Source organism: Astyanax mexicanus, chromosome 8 (assembly GCF_023375975.1).
Source record: "Astyanax mexicanus isolate ESR-SI-001 chromosome 8, AstMex3_surface, whole genome shotgun sequence".
In the NCBI taxonomy this organism is placed as follows: domain Eukaryota; kingdom Metazoa; phylum Chordata; class Actinopteri; order Characiformes; family Acestrorhamphidae; genus Astyanax; species Astyanax mexicanus.
The window spans coordinates 41,530,661-41,552,944 of record NC_064415.1 but is presented as its reverse complement, the minus strand read 5'-3'; the positions used below and the strand labels follow the sequence as shown (position 1 = coordinate 41,552,944).

General features: G+C 36.3%; 1 protein-coding gene across 1 annotated transcript in view; it reads left to right on the top strand.

The window, feature by feature from the left end:
* Positions 1 to 8,149, top strand: part of LOC103027534 (macrophage mannose receptor 1) — a 58,294-nt gene extending 50,145 nt beyond the window's left edge. Inside the window, exons 29-31 of the mRNA XM_049482824.1 lie at positions 246 to 413; positions 516 to 566; positions 5,663 to 8,149. Of these exons, the coding sequence (XP_049338781.1) occupies positions 246 to 413; positions 516 to 566; positions 5,663 to 5,871 (428 nt within the window). The 3' untranslated portion in view covers positions 5,872 to 8,149. The remainder of the gene's footprint in view (positions 1 to 245; positions 414 to 515; positions 567 to 5,662) is intronic.
* Positions 8,150 to 22,284: the final 14,135 nt, after the last annotated feature.

Sequence of the window (22,284 nt, the reverse complement as noted above, 5' to 3'; positions counted from 1 at the left end):
ACACTCAGGGTTCCTCAGTGTAGCTCTGTCTGCCTAGCCTTAGTGGAAATCTGGAAATCTAAGCTTACTGTAGACAAATAAACAGTTTTAATCTTATAATCCAGTGCGCCTTATAGTGCAAAAAATATGGTAAACAAACAGCTACATACATGTAATACCACTGTATATATATAATAAACATAAATAACATGAGGGGTATTTCAAAGTGTTTAAAAAAATAAAGGTTTTGTGTTTGAATTGCATAGGGCACTGGCTGTGGCTGGACAAAAGTGTGATGGATTACACCAACTGGATGTCTAGTGAATATGAATGGTTCAGGCACAGGAACACTCCATGCGTCACAATCATGGAGTCTAAATGGAGAAAAACAGATTGTGACACTGACACTGAGTTCATTTGTAAAACAGAAAAAGGTACATTTCAAATTGGTGCAGTGTTTTACACATTTCAGCTAACAAAATTTTTTGAGGTTTTTGGTTTATACCTGACTAAACATCTTCATTTTCCTCCTACAGTCCTACCCACCGTTCTACCCACAGCTCCACCAACAGAAACAGTACATACAGGTAATAACAATGAGGAGTAAATGTAGATGGCAATGCAGACCTGCCAACATGTTCGCATTCTGTGTAACAGGCATGCATTTTGACCTCATAGTACGCTTTATGGTTCCACGTTCTAAAGTATGCGTATCGTTTGATTTAGCATTTCACCAGTTTTAATTAAGTTGTTTTCAGGTTGTCGCTAAATTGTTTCTACTGCCGAGTCACAGAGATCTGGGGCCTCATGTACTAAAGGTGTGTACGCACAAATACATTGCGTACGCCATATTTCACGCTCACGGTCAGATGTACTAAATTTGACTTGACGCCCCCACGGCACTTTTGTTTCAGGCGTACGGCTTTTTTGTGCGTATGTATTGTGTTTTTGTCATTTGGCGACACTTAGAGGCGATGCATTGAAATTACAACTATTAAGACATCCTTTATGAACACATAGTAGTTAAGCATTATTGGGTAAAATAAAGTAAATTAATCAGATAATTTCATTGGCTCACAGAAATAATCATTCAACATGTTTCCACTTAGCCTAGATTATATAAACATGAATAAAGGTTTGCGCTGGAGTTGTTGGAGATGCAGCGTTGGCATTATTGGAAAATATTGCTAATGGCCTAATTCATTGAGAGCGCATTTTACTTGACCATTATGTTTTTTGGCCCATTATGATGACTGGCTTATAAGTGTAAGAGCATAAGAGGATAAGAAAATGTGCGTGACGTGTGGCTTCTTGGTAAGCAACTCATTTAAAGCATTTAAATGAAAGCGTTTATTATCCATCTTAGAATAATACAATTTGAAAATGGGTAATTATACGCTACACGTATATAATATTAATAATAATATTAATAATAATAATAATAATAATAATCATCATCATCATTATTATAACATTATAGTCTGCGTAATTAAGGGAGGAGTCATGGCAGGTGTGATGTTTTCGTGCACTTGCGCTTGATTTCAAGTTGATTGTGATGTACTAAGAGAAAGTACTTGGAATTCTGCCTACGCACTGTTTGATAAATCCAGATTTTTTTTTGTGCGTACGGAAATTTTCAGGTCTGAGCATACGAAACATTTTAGTAGGAAGTCCACGCAAATCTTATTACACTTACCCCTTGTGTAAGTGAAGTGCTTTTGGCTTTTTGGCTTTTGAAGTGCCTTTTAAAGCAGAGCGCTTCACCTTCACCCAACCACCTCACCTCACACCACATAGCTTCATACTTCAGTCAGAGACCTTATTAATCATGAAACCTGCCACTGGACAAAATCAGAAAGAGAAGATAAGAGCTTTATTAACAAACAAAAAACAAAAAAAGAAACACAATCACACTCATCTTCTCAGAGTCACAATACAGCTAGCGACACTATAAATTAACAAGAAGCAAACTACTTAACCCTTTCTTTGTCAATAATCATAATACATCAGGTGGTACCCACCCTCTAACTTTGGGCAGTGTTTCCCAACACTGGTATTGGAGCCCCCACGTCCCTCATTACTATAGTTATTGCTCTTCCTTCTCCCAAGATCATTAACAAGCACAAAGAAAAAGATAGGCTGAAGCGCTATGTTGTAGAAAAGAAAATGAAAGATGGGTCCACACCCACCCCTCATCCGGGGTACAACTCCCCTACGTGTTCGTTTGATAGAGAGTCGCAGACAGGTGGAGTGAAGTTGAAAGCAAACCAAGTATTTATTACAAAGTGCTGAATATTCAGGAGAACCCACACATGAAAGACCGTCTAACAGCCGTCCCAGTATAAGTTCTGACCCCCCTCTGATCTGACTCCATGTTTATACCCCAAATGACGTGAAACCTGCTGATGAGGCGTTGCTAAAATCATCTCATGTTAGCATGCGTAATCTCACGTGTTAGTACTCAAGTTTCACAGGTCTGACCGGACCACTAGTGTTTGGTCTTGACTGTATCCAGCCGGACAGTGTGGTATTGTTTTAAGAATTGACTGGGTCCAGTCAGACAGTGTGATATTGTTTCAGTAATTAGACAGCGCCGTCCTCCCTATGTGCGCGCGTCCTCCTCCCGCTTTGGTAGGTGAAGAACTTTGCACGCACAGAGAGAGAAAGGCCGCACTGTTCGTCCCGAAGTTTCCTTTGTATCAATTCAGTTCGTACAGAGTGCACTACCTGATGATTGACGGCCGTTAGTCAGAGACATGCAGTGAACGAAATGCTTCAAGCATGAGCTACGCAAGTCACAGAATAGATTTCATATGTTATATGTTAATGTGTTAGTAACGCGTGGTTAGTCCGTCATACAATAGATCCTATGTGTTAGTAAATGCCTTATGTATCATGTGGGTTAATTTGTCATATAATAGATGTGTTAGTCACATGCCCACATGCCTGATCAAACAATGTTTTACTATATGTGTGAAGAATATATATTGTGGTTATTGGTTAATCTTCTATATAAATGCGTATAAAATACACTGTGAGTAATAAAAATGATCAAATACAATGTGAGTATTGGTTAATGCATATAAAATACAAGGTTTCACACAATGATTATGTAATTATAGATACTAAGATAAGTAATCATAATTGAAAGATATTTGTTGATACACCCAAGGTAAAATAAACAGTTACTCTTCAGCTACTAGGAGTATTAGAATTGTGAATCTTTCCAACAGGTGCTCTTTTGAAGACGGACAAAAATTGAAGCATGAAAAAAGTTTAAGTCAAAGGCACTATGCTGGGGGAGAATGATTAAAAAGCCTTTAATGTGTCATGGCAAGTAAATTTAAAAACATTGAGACCAACGTGTTGCGGCCATCTTGGCCTTCTTCAGGGCATGAAACAAAATGGCAAAGCATAAAACGGCACCCTCAAGTATCAAGTGGCTATAGTCACATGATTATGGCACAACGAAAGAAGCTACTCAACCCTCCTGTTATGTTAATTTGTCAGGAACAGCTGTGGTGTTTAATGTTTAATTATCTAAAAGATGCCTGAGACCAAAAAAAAATCCTAACAAGCAGTGTGAATATTTCATTACTAACTCCATTGCTAATCAGTCTATTAATATTTAGTGCAATAGTGTTCCTTACCTCTAACAGGTAATTGTTCAATAAGGACAATCACTCCTTTTTTCATGAAAAAGTACGTTTAAACTTTTTTTTATGTTTCACTATTTTATTACTTTATTTCACTACTTTATTACTACTAAAACAACATATAAAACACTATAGCTTTACATAGCATTAAAATGTAACATTGCATTTTTGTTTTTGATTTTGATTTGCAGGGGGTGGTTGCAAATATGTAAGATGAACCATTTTCATATTGTATGTTTATTATGTTTACTAATTAAGGCAAAGAAGAAATTTCTAAATAAAAAAATACCCTTTTTTAATAGATCTTTAAACTTTAAAACAGGTCAATTTGACCCATAACATAACAGGAGGGTTAAAATTCCCCTCCAATTATCTTTCAATAGATGATACACCAGAGTATCTTACCAAAAAGCTTTTTTTAAAGATTTGAATGTATCCTTAGTCTTGTATCCCTTCAAAAGCACACTGTTGGCAGCTCAGAGAGCACACTAACAGACCTTTTTTTCATAAGTAATTATTTATAAATTCTTTTTTTGTGATACATTGTGTAGAAATAATACAGCTTCATAAAATCCCAACACTTCCATGACAGTAGAACATATATAATTAACAAATTAAAAAGATAATTATTATTATTATTACACACAAGGCTTTTTTATTTCATGAAATTTTGGCACACGTAGTATTTTCTCTGCAATAAGCAGGAGTTTAATCATCCACAATTAACACAATTAACAGGATGGCCACTTGCAGCAGCTGTGATTGGCTGGGTAGGATTAGGGTGAACTGAAATTAAGTATTGTGATTGGCTTAGTTCATTCATATTCCTCCTTTACTTCTCCTTCTTTTCTGCTGCTCCTTTTATACCTGAAAGGAGGAGAAGAGAAAAACAGCAGTAATTGTTGCAATAGATCAGCTGAAACCTTTTAAAATAATGTTGACTACTAATGAGCCAACCAGCTCAGCTTAATACTGCACAGCCAATCACAGAAAGCAGCCATACTTCTTACTCTATTAATTATGGGTGTTTAAATTCCAGCTCTTCGAAGAGAAAATACTATTACTACATTTAACAAAATATTTTTTATTTGTTCATAAGAAGTGATTATATATGTTCTTATATATGTTAAGTCGTGTAAGTTTTGGGTTTTTATAACGTTTTATAATATTTCTACACAATATGCTGCTAAGTAAAATAATAAAAATATATATATATAATTAAGGAATTAAAAAGTGGCCTCTGTGTCAGGGTTGCAGCAGGAAGGAGGCAGAGAGTGGATGTAGACGCAAGTTATTTTAATAAACAAGAAACCAAAAACTAAACACAAAACAGGATAAATAAACAGAAAAATATTAACAAGAGAACATGGAATAAACTATGACAGGAAACAAATAAGGAGCAATCAAACAGACGTGTAAAATGTAGAAGAACAGACACCTGGAACACAGAAACAGGAAACACCTGGGGAAGGTAACGAGGGGGGCAGAGTAACAAATGACATAGGTGGAAGCACTGAAGAATAGGGCAGAGACTTAGGGAGAACACATAGATAATAAACGCCTATTGCTAATCAGTCTATTAATATTTACTGCAATGGTGTTCCTTTCCTGGGATGTGAAACTTTTGATTGTGTTCATTTTCAGAAATAGAAATATTTTTTTAATTATTGCAAAACATTTAAAACAGTTCTCCGCTTTCGATTCTCATAATTTTACACTGTTTTTATTAATTTTTTCCCCTCATGTTGGATAAGCATAGTGAGTTTTAGGTAACCAAGGGCAGCCATGAATAAACGTGTTGCATCCTTCAAATCATGCTGAATGTTGGCTGCATTTCTCAGCTGTATATGAAGGATTGTTCACTTTGGAACAACCTTTGAGCACAAACAAAACAAAAACAAAGTGCATGTCTTAACAGTAATTTTCTTTTCTGGATGAATCCTCAGACTTGAATACATTAACGTAACACAAGTGTACTTTAGTGTTCTACAGTAATCTTAAGGCTATTTTCTTTGATTTTGCTGCAGGTGAAGCTGAAACCCTGTATGTGCCATACGGTGCTGTGTCGGTGGCTGGGGCAGTTGCAGTCATGTTTCTACTGGCTGGATTGACGTACATGTTCCACAGATGTTTCAAAAGGCATGCTGCTTCTTCCACATATGACGAGCCAGTGTATTACAGAATGGAAGGTCCTCTGCAAGAAGGGATTGACACCAGAGCAAGGGCAGACACATAGAGGTTTATGCATTGGTACCTGTTTTCGTAGTTTATGTATGTTCCTTTATAATGGAACTGGCAGTTACATAACCTGATCTGATCTGGTACTCATGCCTGTTCTTGACTGGCTTCAGTTCAGAACAGTTTAGTTTGATTTATTTGCCAAACCAGAAAGTTTACATTATGTTCCCATTACAAGTTTCACAAATCCCTATTTTTTAATTATTACCCTAATCTTATCCATATAAACATAGCACAAAAAGTATGGAAATTTGTGTTTGGTAGATTATTTCTTAGTTGTATAAATGCTTCTTGGCAATAAATCTTACACCATTGGAAAGCCTGTTAATTTCCCTTTTGAATTGTGCTACATACAGGGGTTGGACAATGAAACTGAAACACCTGGTTTTAGACCACAATAATTTATTGTCTCGACGGACAGTTCTGGTGGAAACAGGAGAGTTGAGGTGCACATTGAATTCTGCCGTGATTTGGGCAGCTTTGTTTTTTGGATACAATCCGGGTTAGCACCCGAACATCCCTTTCAGACAGCTTCCTCTTACAGCTTCCACAGTTAATCCTGTTGGATGTGGTTTGTCCTTCTTGGTGGCATGCTGACATTACCCTGGATACCATGGCTCTTGATACATCACAAAGACTTGCTGTCTTGGTCACAGATGGGCCAGCAAGACGTGCACCAACAATTTGTCCTCTTTTGAACTCTGGTATTTCACCCATAATGTTGTGTGCATTGCAATATTTTAAGCAAAACTGTGCTCTTACCCTGCTAATTGAACCTTCACACTCTGCTCTTACTGCTTCAATGTACAATTAATGAAGATTGACCACCAGGCTGCTCCAATTTAGCCATGAAACCTCCCACACTAAAATGACAGGTGTTTCAGTTTCATTGTCCAACCCCTGTATCTAAGAAACATGCAGTTGTTTTCTGGGTTGTTAGATATTAAACTATGATTATGCCCAGAGGTGGAAAGCAACAAATTACATTTACTCACGTTACTGTAATTAAGTAGATTTTATGAGTAATTTGTAAATTTTTAAGTACATTTTTAAAGTACATTTTTAAAATAGGTAATTTTACTTTTACTTTTTTCAAGAACATTTTGACACAAGTAATTTACTTTGCTACATTGGAAAACTCGCCGTTACTGAGTAAAAATAAAATGCTGGGAAAAAAAACAATTGTCTGAATAAAAAAAATAAAAAAAATTGCTCGCGTGTGGAATAACGAGGCAAGTGGCTGCCCCACAGGACAGAACTGTCATCTTTCAAAACTTCCACATCAAACCTGCAAAAGCATGTGGTGGTAAGTTATATGTATATGTAAGTTATATGTAAATTCACTGCTTAGCTGTGGATTTACTTTATAAAGACCAGTAATCTCTGTTTATATGCAGCTACACAGATTATACAATCTTCTGTATTTAGTAAAATATCCAGCACAATAATCCCTTTATTAAAAATTGTACAACCTAAGCAAATTCTTTGGCATAATTCTGCTTTCAGGGTTTTCTGAAAAATAGTTAAGTTTAATGGAGACGAAAGGTGTTTGTTATCCTGTATGTTAATTAATATACCAATGTGCATCAACGCCTAAATTAATAGTATATTAAATACACTGAAAGCTGTATGAAATGTGCTTGTCTGCACAATTTTAACAGGTGATTGAGGCGAATATAACCTAAATACCTTAACTAGTGGTCATGGATTACATTGTAGTGGATTAACCAGAGGATTTCTTCATGGCTTGGACACACACACACACTACCCCCATCTTATGGTCTAAAAGGAATGTTCTAACTTTACAATCACCCCAGAAGAACACTCTAAAAAAACCTTGGAGTAATCTTTTTCAAACAACCTTAAATTTCAAAATGACATTTACTGACTATTTCTTCACTCAGCCTCGCTCGAGAGCCCTAAATGCGAGTTTAGGGTAAAATTCTGTTTACATTCCTCCAAGTCATAAACCTCGGAGTTAATGTAAACATTTGGAACATTTGCAACACCATCACTAGGACGGGACTGCGGACTTAAGAGAGTGTCAAAACTTAATTAATGCCTTGGAAATTGTTAATTCACCAAATGTTGTACCAATTTAGGGGTTTGTGCCTAGTTATTTCTGCAATCACTTAGAAATAAGATTAATGAAATTAAGAGAAATGTTCTAAGCTTGGGATTCCATTTTCAACATTGCAGGCTCAAATTCTGTGGGGTGCAGAAAGAACTCCTTCCCCCACCGTCGTAAATTCAGACAGGCAAGGACCAGCCGCTTATCTAAACACAGCAGAGGGGGGAGAAATTTCTCACTAAGAAGATTTTGCTGAAAATACATATAAATTGACTATATAAAAAGGTGTTTTATAGAATGTTTACTAGATAATGGTATATGTGTCTGGTATATGGTATATGTGTTTGGATGTGTCCTGATTAAATTCTCCTACACATTCAAGTCTGAATCAACAAGGTTTAACTAGCATTTGATAATTTAGCTTTATTTGGTTATCAGTGGTTTAACCATGTATTTTCTTTTAAGTGATTTAATTGGGTTTAAATAATATCATGACTCTTGATCTCTTTCTGACAGAGTACCATCCATCATTGTATTTCTAAGATTATCTTGAGTATTACAAAACTGTTTGTGGGCAATATATATATATATATTACATTTATTGTGATTCAATTGTAAGATTGTTGTTTCCTGAATTTATCCTCACAAACTGGTATGCTGAAGAATGTATTTTGATCCACTGTTTAGTTGAGTTTTCTTTTGGTTGGGTCTATTAGAAAAATAGACCACTAGCTGATGCATGCTGACCATGTGAGCGAGGGGGGGTTTATGGCCCTTTGTGAATCCCCACCAAAGTTTGAAATTGCTCCTAGACCAATCAAAACACAGACATTTGGGCCACAGGGCCAATCATAGCTCAGGGGCCAAACAGACCACAGAGACTAATAGTTAAACTGGGCAGACACAGTTCAGTTTCCAGTTTAGAGTTTCCAGTTGAGTTTTGGGAGTTCAGGTCAGAGCAGTTGGAGGAGAAGCAGTTAGAGAAGGAGTGGGAGAAGGAGTTGGAGAAGATGAGTTGAGGAAAACAGTTAGAGGAGAGAGGTTAGGGAGCCCAGAGATGGAGAAAGGATAGACTGTTAGTTTAGTCATCTTAAGTTAGTTTTCTTAGACTAGTGCATTTAATCTTCAAGTATATTAATATTAGCTATCCTAGTTAAAATATCTAAGGTTATTTTACAATCTACGAAGCCAAGCATTATTCCATCTAAGTTTAGCTAAAGTACAGCTGAAAAGGAGATCCGCCAGATCCAACCCAGAAACCTGCGGTCTGGAGGCCACCAGCAAGCCAGCTGAGAGTGGGGATTTACCCTGTGGGTTCTAATGGGGCTCCGTGCTGACACAGGAAGTCAAACCACCCTGCAGACAGGCTCACGTGATCCTTTTTCGGGGTGAAGCAGCAGACGACCAACACAGACGGACGTCACCGAGGCCCATTTCAACACCTCAGAGTAAGGCAGAGCTGGGTTTTAATCTTTCGGCAGATGGTGTTCTGTTGGTCATGGTTTGGGTCGGGTCTTTAATAGAGCGTCTTTAGTATAGATGACTCATTTTGAGTTGCTTGGTTGGAAATAAGAACTGGTTTCGTAGACTTAAAATGCCTTAGACCCTTATTTAGAAATATTCACTTAATAGTTCTATTAATCTTTATTCCTTTCATATCAGCATTATAACGTGTTTGTTCTTTTATTTCTCATTTATTATTCTACACTATGATTTGATATATAATGGCTACATTATGACTTTTTAATGAATTATTTACTCATATCTGTGTGATTTAATAAATACTTTTATTTTACAAAACCTGTCATTTCAGTGTGTTTTTCTGGATAACTTGGTTATGAAAATTTCTGTCACCTGTAGAAACCACACCCTGAGATGTCTTGTGTTATTAATTAATTTGATTAATTAATTTATTAATTAATCTAATTAAATTAATTTAATAACTGGCGCCCAATTAAAAATATTTCAACATCTCAATTAGCACCAGGTATTAAACCACTGAGCCCGCTACAACATAGACATTAAACAACGTTGAACTAAACTGGAGACATTTCAAACTGCCTCGGGTAGATAACAAGTTAACGGAGCTGCTCTACGTTACGTACCTGCGTCCACAAACTGAGTTTACCTTTCTGAAAGTCTTGGTGGTGAGAAAAATGCCTCAGGCAGCTCACCTAAACTTTTCCCAGCAGTGTTTATTATGGTTAGCGGGAGAGATTTCATGTTTTTAATGATAATTCCTTATGTTTTTATTGGAAAAATTAAACAATCTGCTTGAATGTTAAACAAAAAAAATGTAAATAGCAGTTAAAAGCATTTATATTTAAATAATTTATATATATATATATATATATATATATATATATATATATATATATATATATATAAATTAATAATAATTAATTTATGATTTGTTGTACTTTTTTACATCAAATAATTAAAAGTAACTATGTAACTTTTACTCAAAGTACATTTTAAATTGAGTACTTTTTTACTTTTACTCAAGTAGATTTTTAGATGGGTACTTTTACTTTTACTCTATTTTTGAGTAAAATTTTAGCAAAGTAAAGGTACTTTTATTTAATTTAAAAAACTCAGTACTTTTTCCACCTCTGATTATTTCATGTTTGTGAGTAGTGAATGTGTATGTATTGGTGTGTGATTGATGTAATTATTGTAAATCCAATAAATTGTTATTCGCAAAAAAAAAAAAAAAAAAAAAACAAAGGGACAGGAATTTGTGCGAATTTGTGATGGCCAAATCCTCTCTGCCAATGCCAACCTGCTTATTCTGCTGTTTACCCATTTGGTGTTTAAGAATTTTCTTGTAATGTCTTCATGGCCTGTCTCTGACATCCCCGGTTATATGGAACTCTGTCTTTGGTTTGGAGATACTGGTACCAGAGCTCACTTCAAATAATTTTGCTGCTTGGTTTTTCTGGACCACCATCTTGAAGTTGCCCAATCGCAGCTCTGCATCCCACAAATGCATGTTCTTTACAAATATAGCACCATTTTAAAGGGAAAATTAACAGGATTTCCAACGATATGAGATTTACTGCCAAGAAGCAGTAAATTTAAGAATCTTAGAAACAAAAGTTCTATGATTTATTAATAGCAATGTGTGTTTTTTTTCAAATGCTCTTCTAGATCTAATTTCTAGTTATGTGCCTTGTTTTTTAATACTGTATGAACAATATTTGCACGTTATGTGTTGGTCTTGCTCGAATAAAACAAAAAAACATCTAATTTCTGATTGGATTGAACTATTTCTGTTATTATTTTTTGCTTTAATTTAGGATGAATTTCAAATGGCTCTGTATTTCCTAAGTAGAGTCCCACATATGTAAATAGTGAAAGTGTAAGCAGTCTGACATACAGTATATCTGACAAAAATCCATTCATAATTCATTAGTACATTTATATGCCTACTTCTCATGCATAACACTATTTATGCGTAAAATATCTTTGAAATAGGCTGTGTTTACTTTCAGTCAACTACCACCATACTATACCACCACCATACAAAGTGCGCTTATTTTTATGCAGTTTCTAAATGTCATTTTTAAAACTGTTCCACAAAATAGAAATTGATTTCTTATCTGATATAACTAAACAGAGAAACCGGAGTACTGTTTAGAAGGTTCCTAAGAGAGACACATTTTGCAAGAAACGCTCGCCCACATTTAACTTGGGAAAAAGGAAGCCGCCTGTTCCGACCTGTGACATTCAGACCCCAATTTTTGAGAAACACTCACCCACATTTGACTCTTGAAAACGCTCATGCACATTTAACTCGGGAAATAAGACGCCGCCTATTCCGATCTGTGAATAAGTGTATGTTTGAGTAAAATTAACATTGCTGTTGTATTCTATAAACTATGTTTAAAGAATAGTTTTAAGAGTTCAGAAATTTATATTTGGTGGAATAACCCTGGTTTTTAATTACAGTTTGTTCCATCTTCCTCTTGATTATATTCCTATAGAGAAAAAAATATTATTATTTTTTTTATCCAGAGCTGTATATATGAGGAATTATATTCCACACAATACACAATAAATTCTGGGACTACATTCTACTTACAATTTCTGATATGCCTGAAATTCATATTGACAAAAATCCATGCCTTTGTTTAATAAGTGATGATGGCTCTTTTACATTTACACTAGTTCAAAATAGAGTAATCTTTGCTGGCTTAACAGCAGCTATTGGTTTAATCCAAAAACAAGACTCTCAAAACAATGGCTGTTATTATATTATGACATTTTCTCTCTTGAACAGACTACTGCAATGATAAATAAAAGGTGGGATAAAAAGGTGGGACATCAGATCAACCCTTAAGGACTTGCTTTTATCTCATTAGACAGTGATTGATATATTTGCTTATGTTGTATTTTCTCTTTTTTTGTGCTGAAATGTAAATTCTATACTTTTGTTTAAACCACTAAAAAAGGTACAGTAGCTATACTTTGGTGTTTGTACATGTCCCAAATGCTACACTAATTACATTAAAGTGTAATAAAGTGTAATCAAACGTCTGCTTCATACAGCAAGGTTATAAGGAGAAATCCACTGTTCTCCAAAAAGAATATTGCATCCTGTCTGCAGTTTACTAAATCTCAAATAAACAAACCGGAAGACTATAAGACCAATGTTTTGTTGACAGAAAAGACCAAAATAAGGTTTTTGATTTACATAATAATTTTTATGTTTGGAGAAAGTAAAGAATTACATATCAGCATAGAACGTTATTTCATCTGTGAAATATGGTGCTGGTGGTATCATGGTTTGTGTCAGTTTGGCTGCATCTGGGCAGGGAGGCTTGCCATTTTTGATGAAACAATGATTTCTGAACAATACCAGCAAATCCTAAAGAAAAGGACAATTTTTTAGAGGAACTGAGTCATTCAGCAAGACAACTACCCTAAGCACGCAGGTTGTTCTACCAAGAAACAGTTAAAGATGAATAGTGAAAAGTCCAAGTCCCAACCTTAATCCATTAGAAAGGTTTAGAAAGGACCTAAAGCCAGCAGTTCAGTTCCACTAACATAGAGTTGAATTTTGTATGGAGGTATGGGTTAAAAATCCCCCAGGTCAATGTGCAGAACTATTTTTTTTTCTATTGTTATATTATTAGTTCCAGTTATTGCTGCATGCCAAGGCAACAACTTTCAAGCACTAGTGCAATGTCTTGTATTGTTTTACTTTATTCTTGTCATCAATTATTTGAATATTCAGAATTTAAATTTGCATCACCTGACCTTTCCTAATGATTACTGTGAGCAAGCCATAATCCTGCCAAGCAAATTATAGCATGAGACTGTAGTTAACAGGCAAGCCCAAGCAACTTGGTGAGCAGTATTGGACCAGGTGACCTGCTGGCTAAGCTGAAGCTAAAAACTGGGTGACTTGCAGGTCAGAAACTATGCTGCTGGAGTTACATAGAAAACATAAGAAAATACAAGCAGGACAAGAACTGCTAAAACCTAATTGCATATAGTATATATGGAATTTGAAGACGCAGTATAGTAGAGGAAAACCTGTGGAAAACCATAACTTGTTAAAATTGTCAATAAAAATCTTAAACTGAAACCTTTGCAAAAAGTTATTCATGTTTGTGTGATTAATGAGAACATTAATAGACATCAGTGTCTGACTGAATGTAGGGTCCGTATTTCCCGGGACATGTTCGTATTTCACGTCCTGTCCCGGGCGTCCCGGGTTTTTTTTAAAAAGTGAGGAAATGTCCTGGTTTTTAAATTACCTTCATTGGACCATTAAATTTACAGGCACTAGGGCACTGCGCGCGGCGCTGCGTGTGACATAATCCCTGGAAGCAGTAGACACCGTCAGTCTCACAGTCAGAGAACCAACTACCCTCTCGTCAACAATAACAGTGCAGTATCACTGTCAGAGCAGACACACCTCGCTCCATTACGTCTGCAAAAGGAGGGTCTACTAAATATTAATGTAATTTTTTTGATGGGGTGCACAAATGTATGCTCCTGACTAATTTTAAATTTTAAATTATTGCACACTTTCTGTAAATCCTATAAACTTAATTTAATTTCTTAAATATCACTGTTAATCTGCTATATTTAACTGAAATTGATGATCTGATACAACCAATAATTTAAAAAGAAAAATCATGAAAATTAGATTGTGCAATATTACAAACTCTGCTATGTTACACAAACACATTAAAGGAAGTCTCAAACACATAAGTTACGGTATTGTCTGTAATCACAAGCTGAATTCTGTGTAATGTTGTGGCTTCTGAGTCACATTCCCTGTTCTTGCCAATTCTGCTGTTTCAGCAAACAAAGGTCAGAGGAAACTGTTGTTTTCGTTAATGGCTCTGTGTAACATCTTCAAAGAATTATGCAATCTCAACTCTTCAGACAAATGCTAAATGACAGTAAGACATGATGCAGAAAGAGACACAACAATTTAATCTGTTGTTTTGTTTGCTGTTATTCAGAATAAAAAACTGAAGACTGAAACTTATTGACTTTCCTCTGGCATATGCCAACTATACTGTAGGACACTATAAGGTATGACACTGTTTCACATCTAAAGACAATTCATTATGACATCGCAAACACTGAATATCTCGCATGGTCACTGCATCTAGATTCTTTTTTTTTAATTAATATCGATCATGATCCTGGTAACCCTTTACAAGAAATTGTTGAACAGTGGAGAGCAAACAGAGCAACTTTGGCCACAGTCCAGGGTTTCCAGCCCCTGGTCCTGGAGGCCTACTGCCCTGTTAGTGTTTTTCTTACTTCCAACACATATGATTCAACTCATTAGCTTCTTAACAGCTCAATATTGCAATAAAATGGGGTGTCAAAGCAGGAAAGGCACTAAAATGTCAATAAAAGTCAAAATAATGCAGAAGAATGTACACATGGCCCTGGTTAAATGCAGTGATAATTTCGTACATCCTACATCTTTTGCGAGTAGTGAAGCCTTAAAGGTCTCATTCTGCTAAAATCCACTTTTTCTTGTCCTTTGTGAAATACTTTGGGTCTCTCTAAGTTGTATGTGATGCTGCACATGAAAATGTTTCTTAGCCTCCACTGTCTGCAGTAGCTAGGAAAAGAAAATCCTCAGAACAATGATTTAATCAGAGAGACGTTAGGGTGTTGACTTCAAACAATGACTTCATAGCCTCGCCACCTCAGCTCAGGACCGCCCACAGGCGGAGCTTACAGCTTTTGTTTACAGAGCTAGTTAACATTAGCTATCTTATGTAAGTAACTGTAGGTTTAAATCAGATCTCTGACTGATTCCATGTTGTACCGAGACCTTAAATATACACTAGGGAAGCACGGTTTCACAAGGTAGCACAACTCGACAGAACACCGGGAAAAGCGGGCGCTGGTCTGCGTCGGATTTTATGATATAAAGCGGACTCTGGGGCTTTCGACGTGGTGAAAGAACGCTGAAAGACACGTTATCAATGCCACGGAGGGAGGGCCGCCGGGGTTGTTTGGGCTCTCGGCTTACAGCGTTGATAACGTTTCATATTCCAAGATGACAATGCCAGGATTCATGGGGATGGAATTGTGAAAGAGTGGTTCTGGGAGCATGAAATAATCGTTAAGTTACGTAAAGATAAGCTAAGTAAAAAAAACTGTGATAAAAAAATAGATAGAGCGCTAGATGTTAATTTACACAGATTTCTCTTCTGAAAACTGTTTGTTTGGGTGAGTAAAGCGCTTCCGTTTATTTACAGTAAGCTTACATTCACAAATTTCTCCAGCACTATGGCTGTAGCATTAGCATTTGCATTAGTGGTATTGGGAAAACTGCACTACCCCCTACTGCTCCAGTGCGTTCCCCCTTGATTCTTTTGATGGAAGTCCGAAGTAGAGTGGATAGAGAGACAGACTGATTGAGTTAAGATGTTATCTATTGGTTACTACTGTTCTCTACCTGCCAACTGGCCTAATCTCTGCTGTTTAGTCACTGACTTCTGCATTACAGAGTATGGACTGGACATTCAGTTTTGAGGTGTCAGCTTAACTGTCCTTTGCACAACCACGCACATACACACTTCAGTTTAAGTATCAAGGAAAACTCTCTAGTTACAGGCCGATAATACTCACCTATGAATGGAGAAATAGTGGTTAGCGGCTACTTCCAACCTGACTGGCAGAATTCACACATAAGGTGCACTGGATTAAAAGGTGCACTGAGGATTTTTGGGGAAATTAAATGATTAAAATTTTTTTTTTAACATTTTTAAAAAATAAAAAATAATTAAATTAGTCCTGATACAGGTGATTAACATCCTGTAGTGGTTCATTGGCACCCTCCGTGCAATACAGTGGCTTGCAAAAGTATTCATAGTCCTTTTTTACATTTACATTTACATTACATTTTGTCACCACAATCTTAAATGTATTTTATTGAGATTTTAAGTGATAGACCAACGCAAAGTAGTATTGTGAAGTAATTGTGAAGTGGAATAGAAATAATACATTTTCAAAATTTTTATCAAATAAAAATCTAAAAAGTTTCACGTGCAAAAGCATTCAGACCCTTTTTACTTTGAAACCCCTAAATAAAATCTAATGCAATCAATTTCAGAAGTCAATTGCTTTGTTCCAGGGTGTGGAAATGGAAAGAGGGGAATGGTGTGGGCAGGTTCGAAGGCCACAACCTGCAGAGATTACCATGACCAGAATTAGATTGTACAAAAGAGTTTAGCAATTAAATTGACTAATTACTTAGCCAATCACTGTGCATGAAGTGATCAAGCTTCTTATACTAGCCAGAATACTGTGGTCTATTTGGCCACCTTCAAGTTTTGCTCTAGGTGTCAAGGATTGTTTGGATCGGTGGGCACTGCCTGCAATCTACAAGTGCTTTTTATAATTTTGGTCGGCCTGGTCAACTCCCCATACACTAAAACAACTTCAACACCACTCTAAATCCTCAAAAGTTTCCATCTCATTTAATAACAAAAAATAAATCACTGCATTCATAAATTGGATCTGGTTAGCTAAGATTTCTAAATGTGCACCAATTGACTTACAAAGTGCAGGGTATAAATAAAGTGTCTAGAGAATGTACCATTCTTATAAGTGTGACTAAGTTGTAGGTTTCTGTAACTGTGAATAAATGCAGCGTCGCCAAAAAAGTGCACAGGATGTGTGAACATGTACATCTAGACACGAGGAAAGTGGCGCAATTTCTCAACAACAAACCAGAATCAGGTTTTAGGTTCCTGAAAGTGTTGGTGTGGCAAAACCAGTCATGTAAAAATGTGTACATTTGTTCTGTATCTTCTGCATTTCCTTCTCTTGATGCTTGGTGCTACAACATGGATCAATTCTCAAAATCTGCTTCAAACCCCAAATTCTGGAAAGCTGTCAATTCACTTAAAATAATACATCAGAGCTTACTCCCACCTAGATATTAGTAAATAACCACCAAATATCTGACCAGAGAGAGGCGTGCAAAACATTTAATAATCATTTTGTAGCAGCTAAATTACATATGGCACCTGCTGTACGCCATGGATTCTTTACCATCCAACCGTTCACTCCTCATATAGTAGCTAAAGCCCTCAGCACTATCAACACTGGGCCACTTCCTCCTGAAGCTTGCATCTCCAGTCATTTTATTATTTCTAAAATGTATTATTTATTATTTAATATATACAGAAATTTTATTGTTACCTCCATTATTGACTGTAAAATACATTTATATGCTGACGACACAGTTTTATATTGCTTAGCTGACCACATTAGTGCTGTAGATAAACTGCAGCTCACTTTTAATGCTGTAGTCTGCCTTTTGCAACCATAAACTTGTTTTAAATGCTAAAAAAAAACGAATAAAGCACAACTTTAAAGTGTTCTAATGTGGAAAGAGTTAGCGTGTTTACGTATCTTGGCATCAAATATGCGTCGGCATCTACACTCAAACCTCTAGATTCTGTATATCACGTGGCTTTAAGATTCATTACTGGTGACCCCTACATTACACATCATTGAGAAACACACTGGTTTATAACTATTTTGAAAGCACTTTTTGGCCATATGCCACTGTACATCACACAAATTCTTATTAATAATAACACATCTCACCAGACTCGCTCCAGTGATCGGTTTTTACTGAACTGGGAAAATTTGCTTTTAGCTGCAGTGCAGGGCCAGCGAGCTGGAATTCACTACAAGAAACTCCAAAGTTTAACTGATGTCACAAAATCATTTTACCTTTAGAAAGCCTGCCACTATTATGGTTGATTTAATTTATTTATTCATTTATTTATTTTAAGATTTTTAGTATTTTTTTTGGTCTTATTAAATTTTTAGGTAACTTTTTAAAATTTGGTTTGTTTTAGCTGTATTTTAACCTTCTTTTTATAATTTCTTTTATTTGTTTTTAGTTATTGCTTTTTTTTTCTTTTTTTTTTACCTATGATTTTATTATTCTTACTAAATTCTTATTTGGCTAGGCTACATTGTAAATGAGGGCCACCCTCAATGTACTCCGAGGTTGATTGATTGATTGATTGATTGATTCTAACCTTTTAATGGAAATCAATGTAAACATAGTTTATTTCAGATCATTTTTAAGTGTTTCTATTGGTCTGTTTTTGGTCTATTTTTTTCAATTGGACAGTGATGATATGTTGCATAGACTGCACACACAGTAATTTGCTCATTAAAACAGTTGCAAAAAACTCACCACCATCCCATGACAACAACCATATAAAGAAAGTTCAAATTACCTAGTTACTATAAAATGCAATATACTTAAAAAATATGCACAGTATCTATTAGTTTCTTTTGCACCTTAATAGAAGATGTCACACTCCTGATATGTATTTGTTTGTGTGTGGCCAGCCAGCCAGCCATTATATTAGGTTGTTTTTTCAAAGTAAAGAGCAGGTTCAAGTTCAGGTGAGAGAATAAGGTGAAAATAACTGATGGGATTTCATTGCGCAGCATAATGAGCAGATGCCCTGAAATTCCATACTGAGTTTTGAATATCAATCCACTTACATTATTCCATATGATAGAAATTGCAGTTGTGGGAGGTATTTTTGATTAAAACAAAGTGTGTTAAAATATTCCTCCAGCAGTTTTATCTCATTGAAAAGATAGTAACACATCTGTCTTTTGTACAAACAAGTTTACATAATTATTCTATTTCTTCTGATAAGACCCAATCAGCCCTCTGTGGAACTCTCCTCAAATTCCTGTATTTGAGAATCGCTCCTGCAGTTTATAGTTTTTATAGTACATAGCTTAAGTTAGTACATTGTTATATTTTTTAGTTTTGGTGATATGAATCTTATAAATCTTAATTTGTGTGTGTGAAACTGCTCCTGCAAGTGTTGATACAATACTGTTGAGGACACTGGCCAATTTACTGTGTAGCAGTACTGGTTAAAGTACTGTCTGCCTACTACTGTACTAAATAATATGTTCTAAAGATTATTGGGACCATTCTAGGGAACATAACATCGTGACAATCAAGAAACGTTCTGGGAATTTCAAAGGCAATGTTCGTTACACCAGTGCACTCTAAGAAATATAAGTACAGATTTGTACTTAAAAGAGTACAAAGCTTGTCGCTGGGGCTGTACCTTATATTGAGGCACAAAAAAGTACCTTTCAGTGAAAGTCCTTTTTTGTACCCATGGTTTTTGTGGCAGTAAAGATTATAAACATTATAAACATTATCATCAACTAAATATGGCTCAAAAACTTGATGATACAAAATTGTCTGGCTTTCAAATAAAAAATGTGCAATTAAAATATATATTGTTTATTAGTACAGTGATACAGAATACTGAATGTACCCTTTGGCTGGTTAAATGGTACAAATTTGTACTTATTGCTGTTAGGAATTACTTTGTACTTCAGAGGGAACAAATCTGACCCTGTAAAGACCAATATTGTACCTTTGAGGGTACAATTATGAAGAGTGTACCTTTGAGTACAAAAAAGTACTCATATCGTACCTCTGTTTTTTAGAGTGTGGGGACATCCTCAGAATGTTATGAGAGCACACATTTTCTAGCTGGGTATGGTACTCTGAATGTTTCCAGAATGTTCTGACTGTTCCCTGATAGTCTGCTAACTAGCATCACCTCTACCTCTCATAACCTTTATGTTATGAGAATGCACAATTTCTAGTATAGCTTGGTTGTGCACCCCTCAGCACCCCTAAACCTCTCATCTGAGAAATGCTCCTGCTCTCAGCCATAATTACAGGTGTCATACAGTTTTTATAGTACATGGCTTAAGTCAATGTATCAAAATTTTAGTTCTTTGTCACACTTTAGCCTGTGTCTGTCTTCTGATTTTCCTTTTTATGTTTCTTCTTGTTCCTGTCCTGTTTTGTTTTCCTTATCTTTAACATAGCCCCACCCTGTCATCTGTAATCCCTTCTGCCTCATTCCTTACCCATGTGTCCCTGGTCTGAACCTGTGCATAAATGCCCCATGTATTTCTTTGTTCTCTGTTGTGCTTTTTGTTTGACCTTGCCCTGTTAGACCTGGATTTTTGCTGGATTTTATTGCTGTTTGCCACTGACCTGCCATGTTTTGTCTACAGAGTACTATTATTTTTCTTTAGATTGTTTGATTCTTTGTTTGTCTCACTTTTTTTATTGCATTTGTAATGGCTAAAAATAAAACCAACTTGCATTTGAATCCTGCCTCTTACTTACACTCTTATAAAGCTTAATTCCTGTCTGTGAAACTGCTCCTGTAAGTGTTGATTTGTTAAACGTTCCCAGAATGTCCTGAATGTTCCCTAATAGTTCGCAAAATAACATCCTCCTAACTTCTAGGAAACTCAACATCATAACGATCTAGGAATGTTTTTGCAATGTTAAAGGGGAACTTTGATGTAAAATGGACTTTTGGTGTAGTAAATAGGGCAGAGACGTAGTAATGATTCAGGACCCTGTCAAACATTACAAATATATGCTTTTGTGCTGAAATACTATATATACTAATAAGTATGCTCTTGTGATTATTATATGTGTATTAAACATCTTCCTCAGTATAAATAAATGCACTGAGTGCCGGCTGCCAAGCCAGGAGGCAGGCTATGCGGAGTCTAAGGGTGCTTTCACACCTGAAAGTCTGGACCGTGGTCCGAACCAAGGTTTATGTGTTTGCTACATTGTATATATTTGGTCCGCTTATTTTTGTTTTCACACTGCAGTTTAGGGGGCGCAGCAAAGACCTTTGTGTAATACTCCTACATCCTTTCATCGTCACTTACGTATCAATGCGTTTTCTTTAACTTGACGCTGATTGGTTTTAGAAGGACATGCGTCTTTCCAGGATAAGGATAAAATTAATTAACAGATTAATTTCCTCTCCATAGTAGTGCTGCTATTTTGGTTTTTATACCAGCAGCAGCAACTTCAGGCACAGTACTCTAGGTTAGTTCAAATTCGCCAAACGAACGTGCTTGTCCTGCAGCAGCTGTATCCATGGCCCATTTTTCCTGCTTTTCCGGTTATTTTGAGAGGGTGCTGACTGCAGCCTGCAGGAAGGCGGAGTTGGATGTCCGGTGCGTCCAGTCCCGCTCACTTTGTCAGCATCATGTCTTAGCCCCGCCTCTGAACGGAAGTAAACAATGTACAGGGCAGTTAGCGGACTTTAAATATAACGTGCCGCGTCCTTCGACTTAAATACTGTGTATACACTACAAGCTTGCGAGACTGACGAGGCGTGGCGTGGACAAAGTGGGTGGGACTGGACGCGCGGGACGTCCAACTCCGCCTTCCTGCAGGCTGCAGTCAGTAGTAGTTGGTTATTTTTCTTCTTCTGCTGCCGTTGTTGAAGAATGCCTGCTCAGCTTCCTGTAATTTGTCCTTTCACACTGCAGGCGAACCGGACCATGGTTCAGAAGATCCGTGGTTTGCGGCCTCTTTCACACCTGCTACTTTGGTTCGGACCAAACTGAAAAGTCCAAAAATCCGGACCAAACGAGGCAGGTGTGAAAGCACCCTAAGTATTTATGTCTGTCATTATCAGTACAAGCTAGCACTACGGGATGTAAATAAGCTTCTTGTGCACTTTTAAAGTTATTAATGCCTCGTTTTACATGTCAGGGCTCTCTGGATTCTACTAGGGAGGTGTGAAGCTACTTTGAGCCTGCATAATGGTGTATAAAGTGATTTATTCAAAATATTTACAATTTTTAGCTTGGTATGGTCTCCTGAACATTACCTATGCTTACCACCTCTCAGTGCACAAAAATGACTTTATTACTCATAAAAAAAGCTGAGCTGCTGAAAATCTGCAAACAGCTGATTATAATTCCTGTTAAGTGCTATGATAAACTACT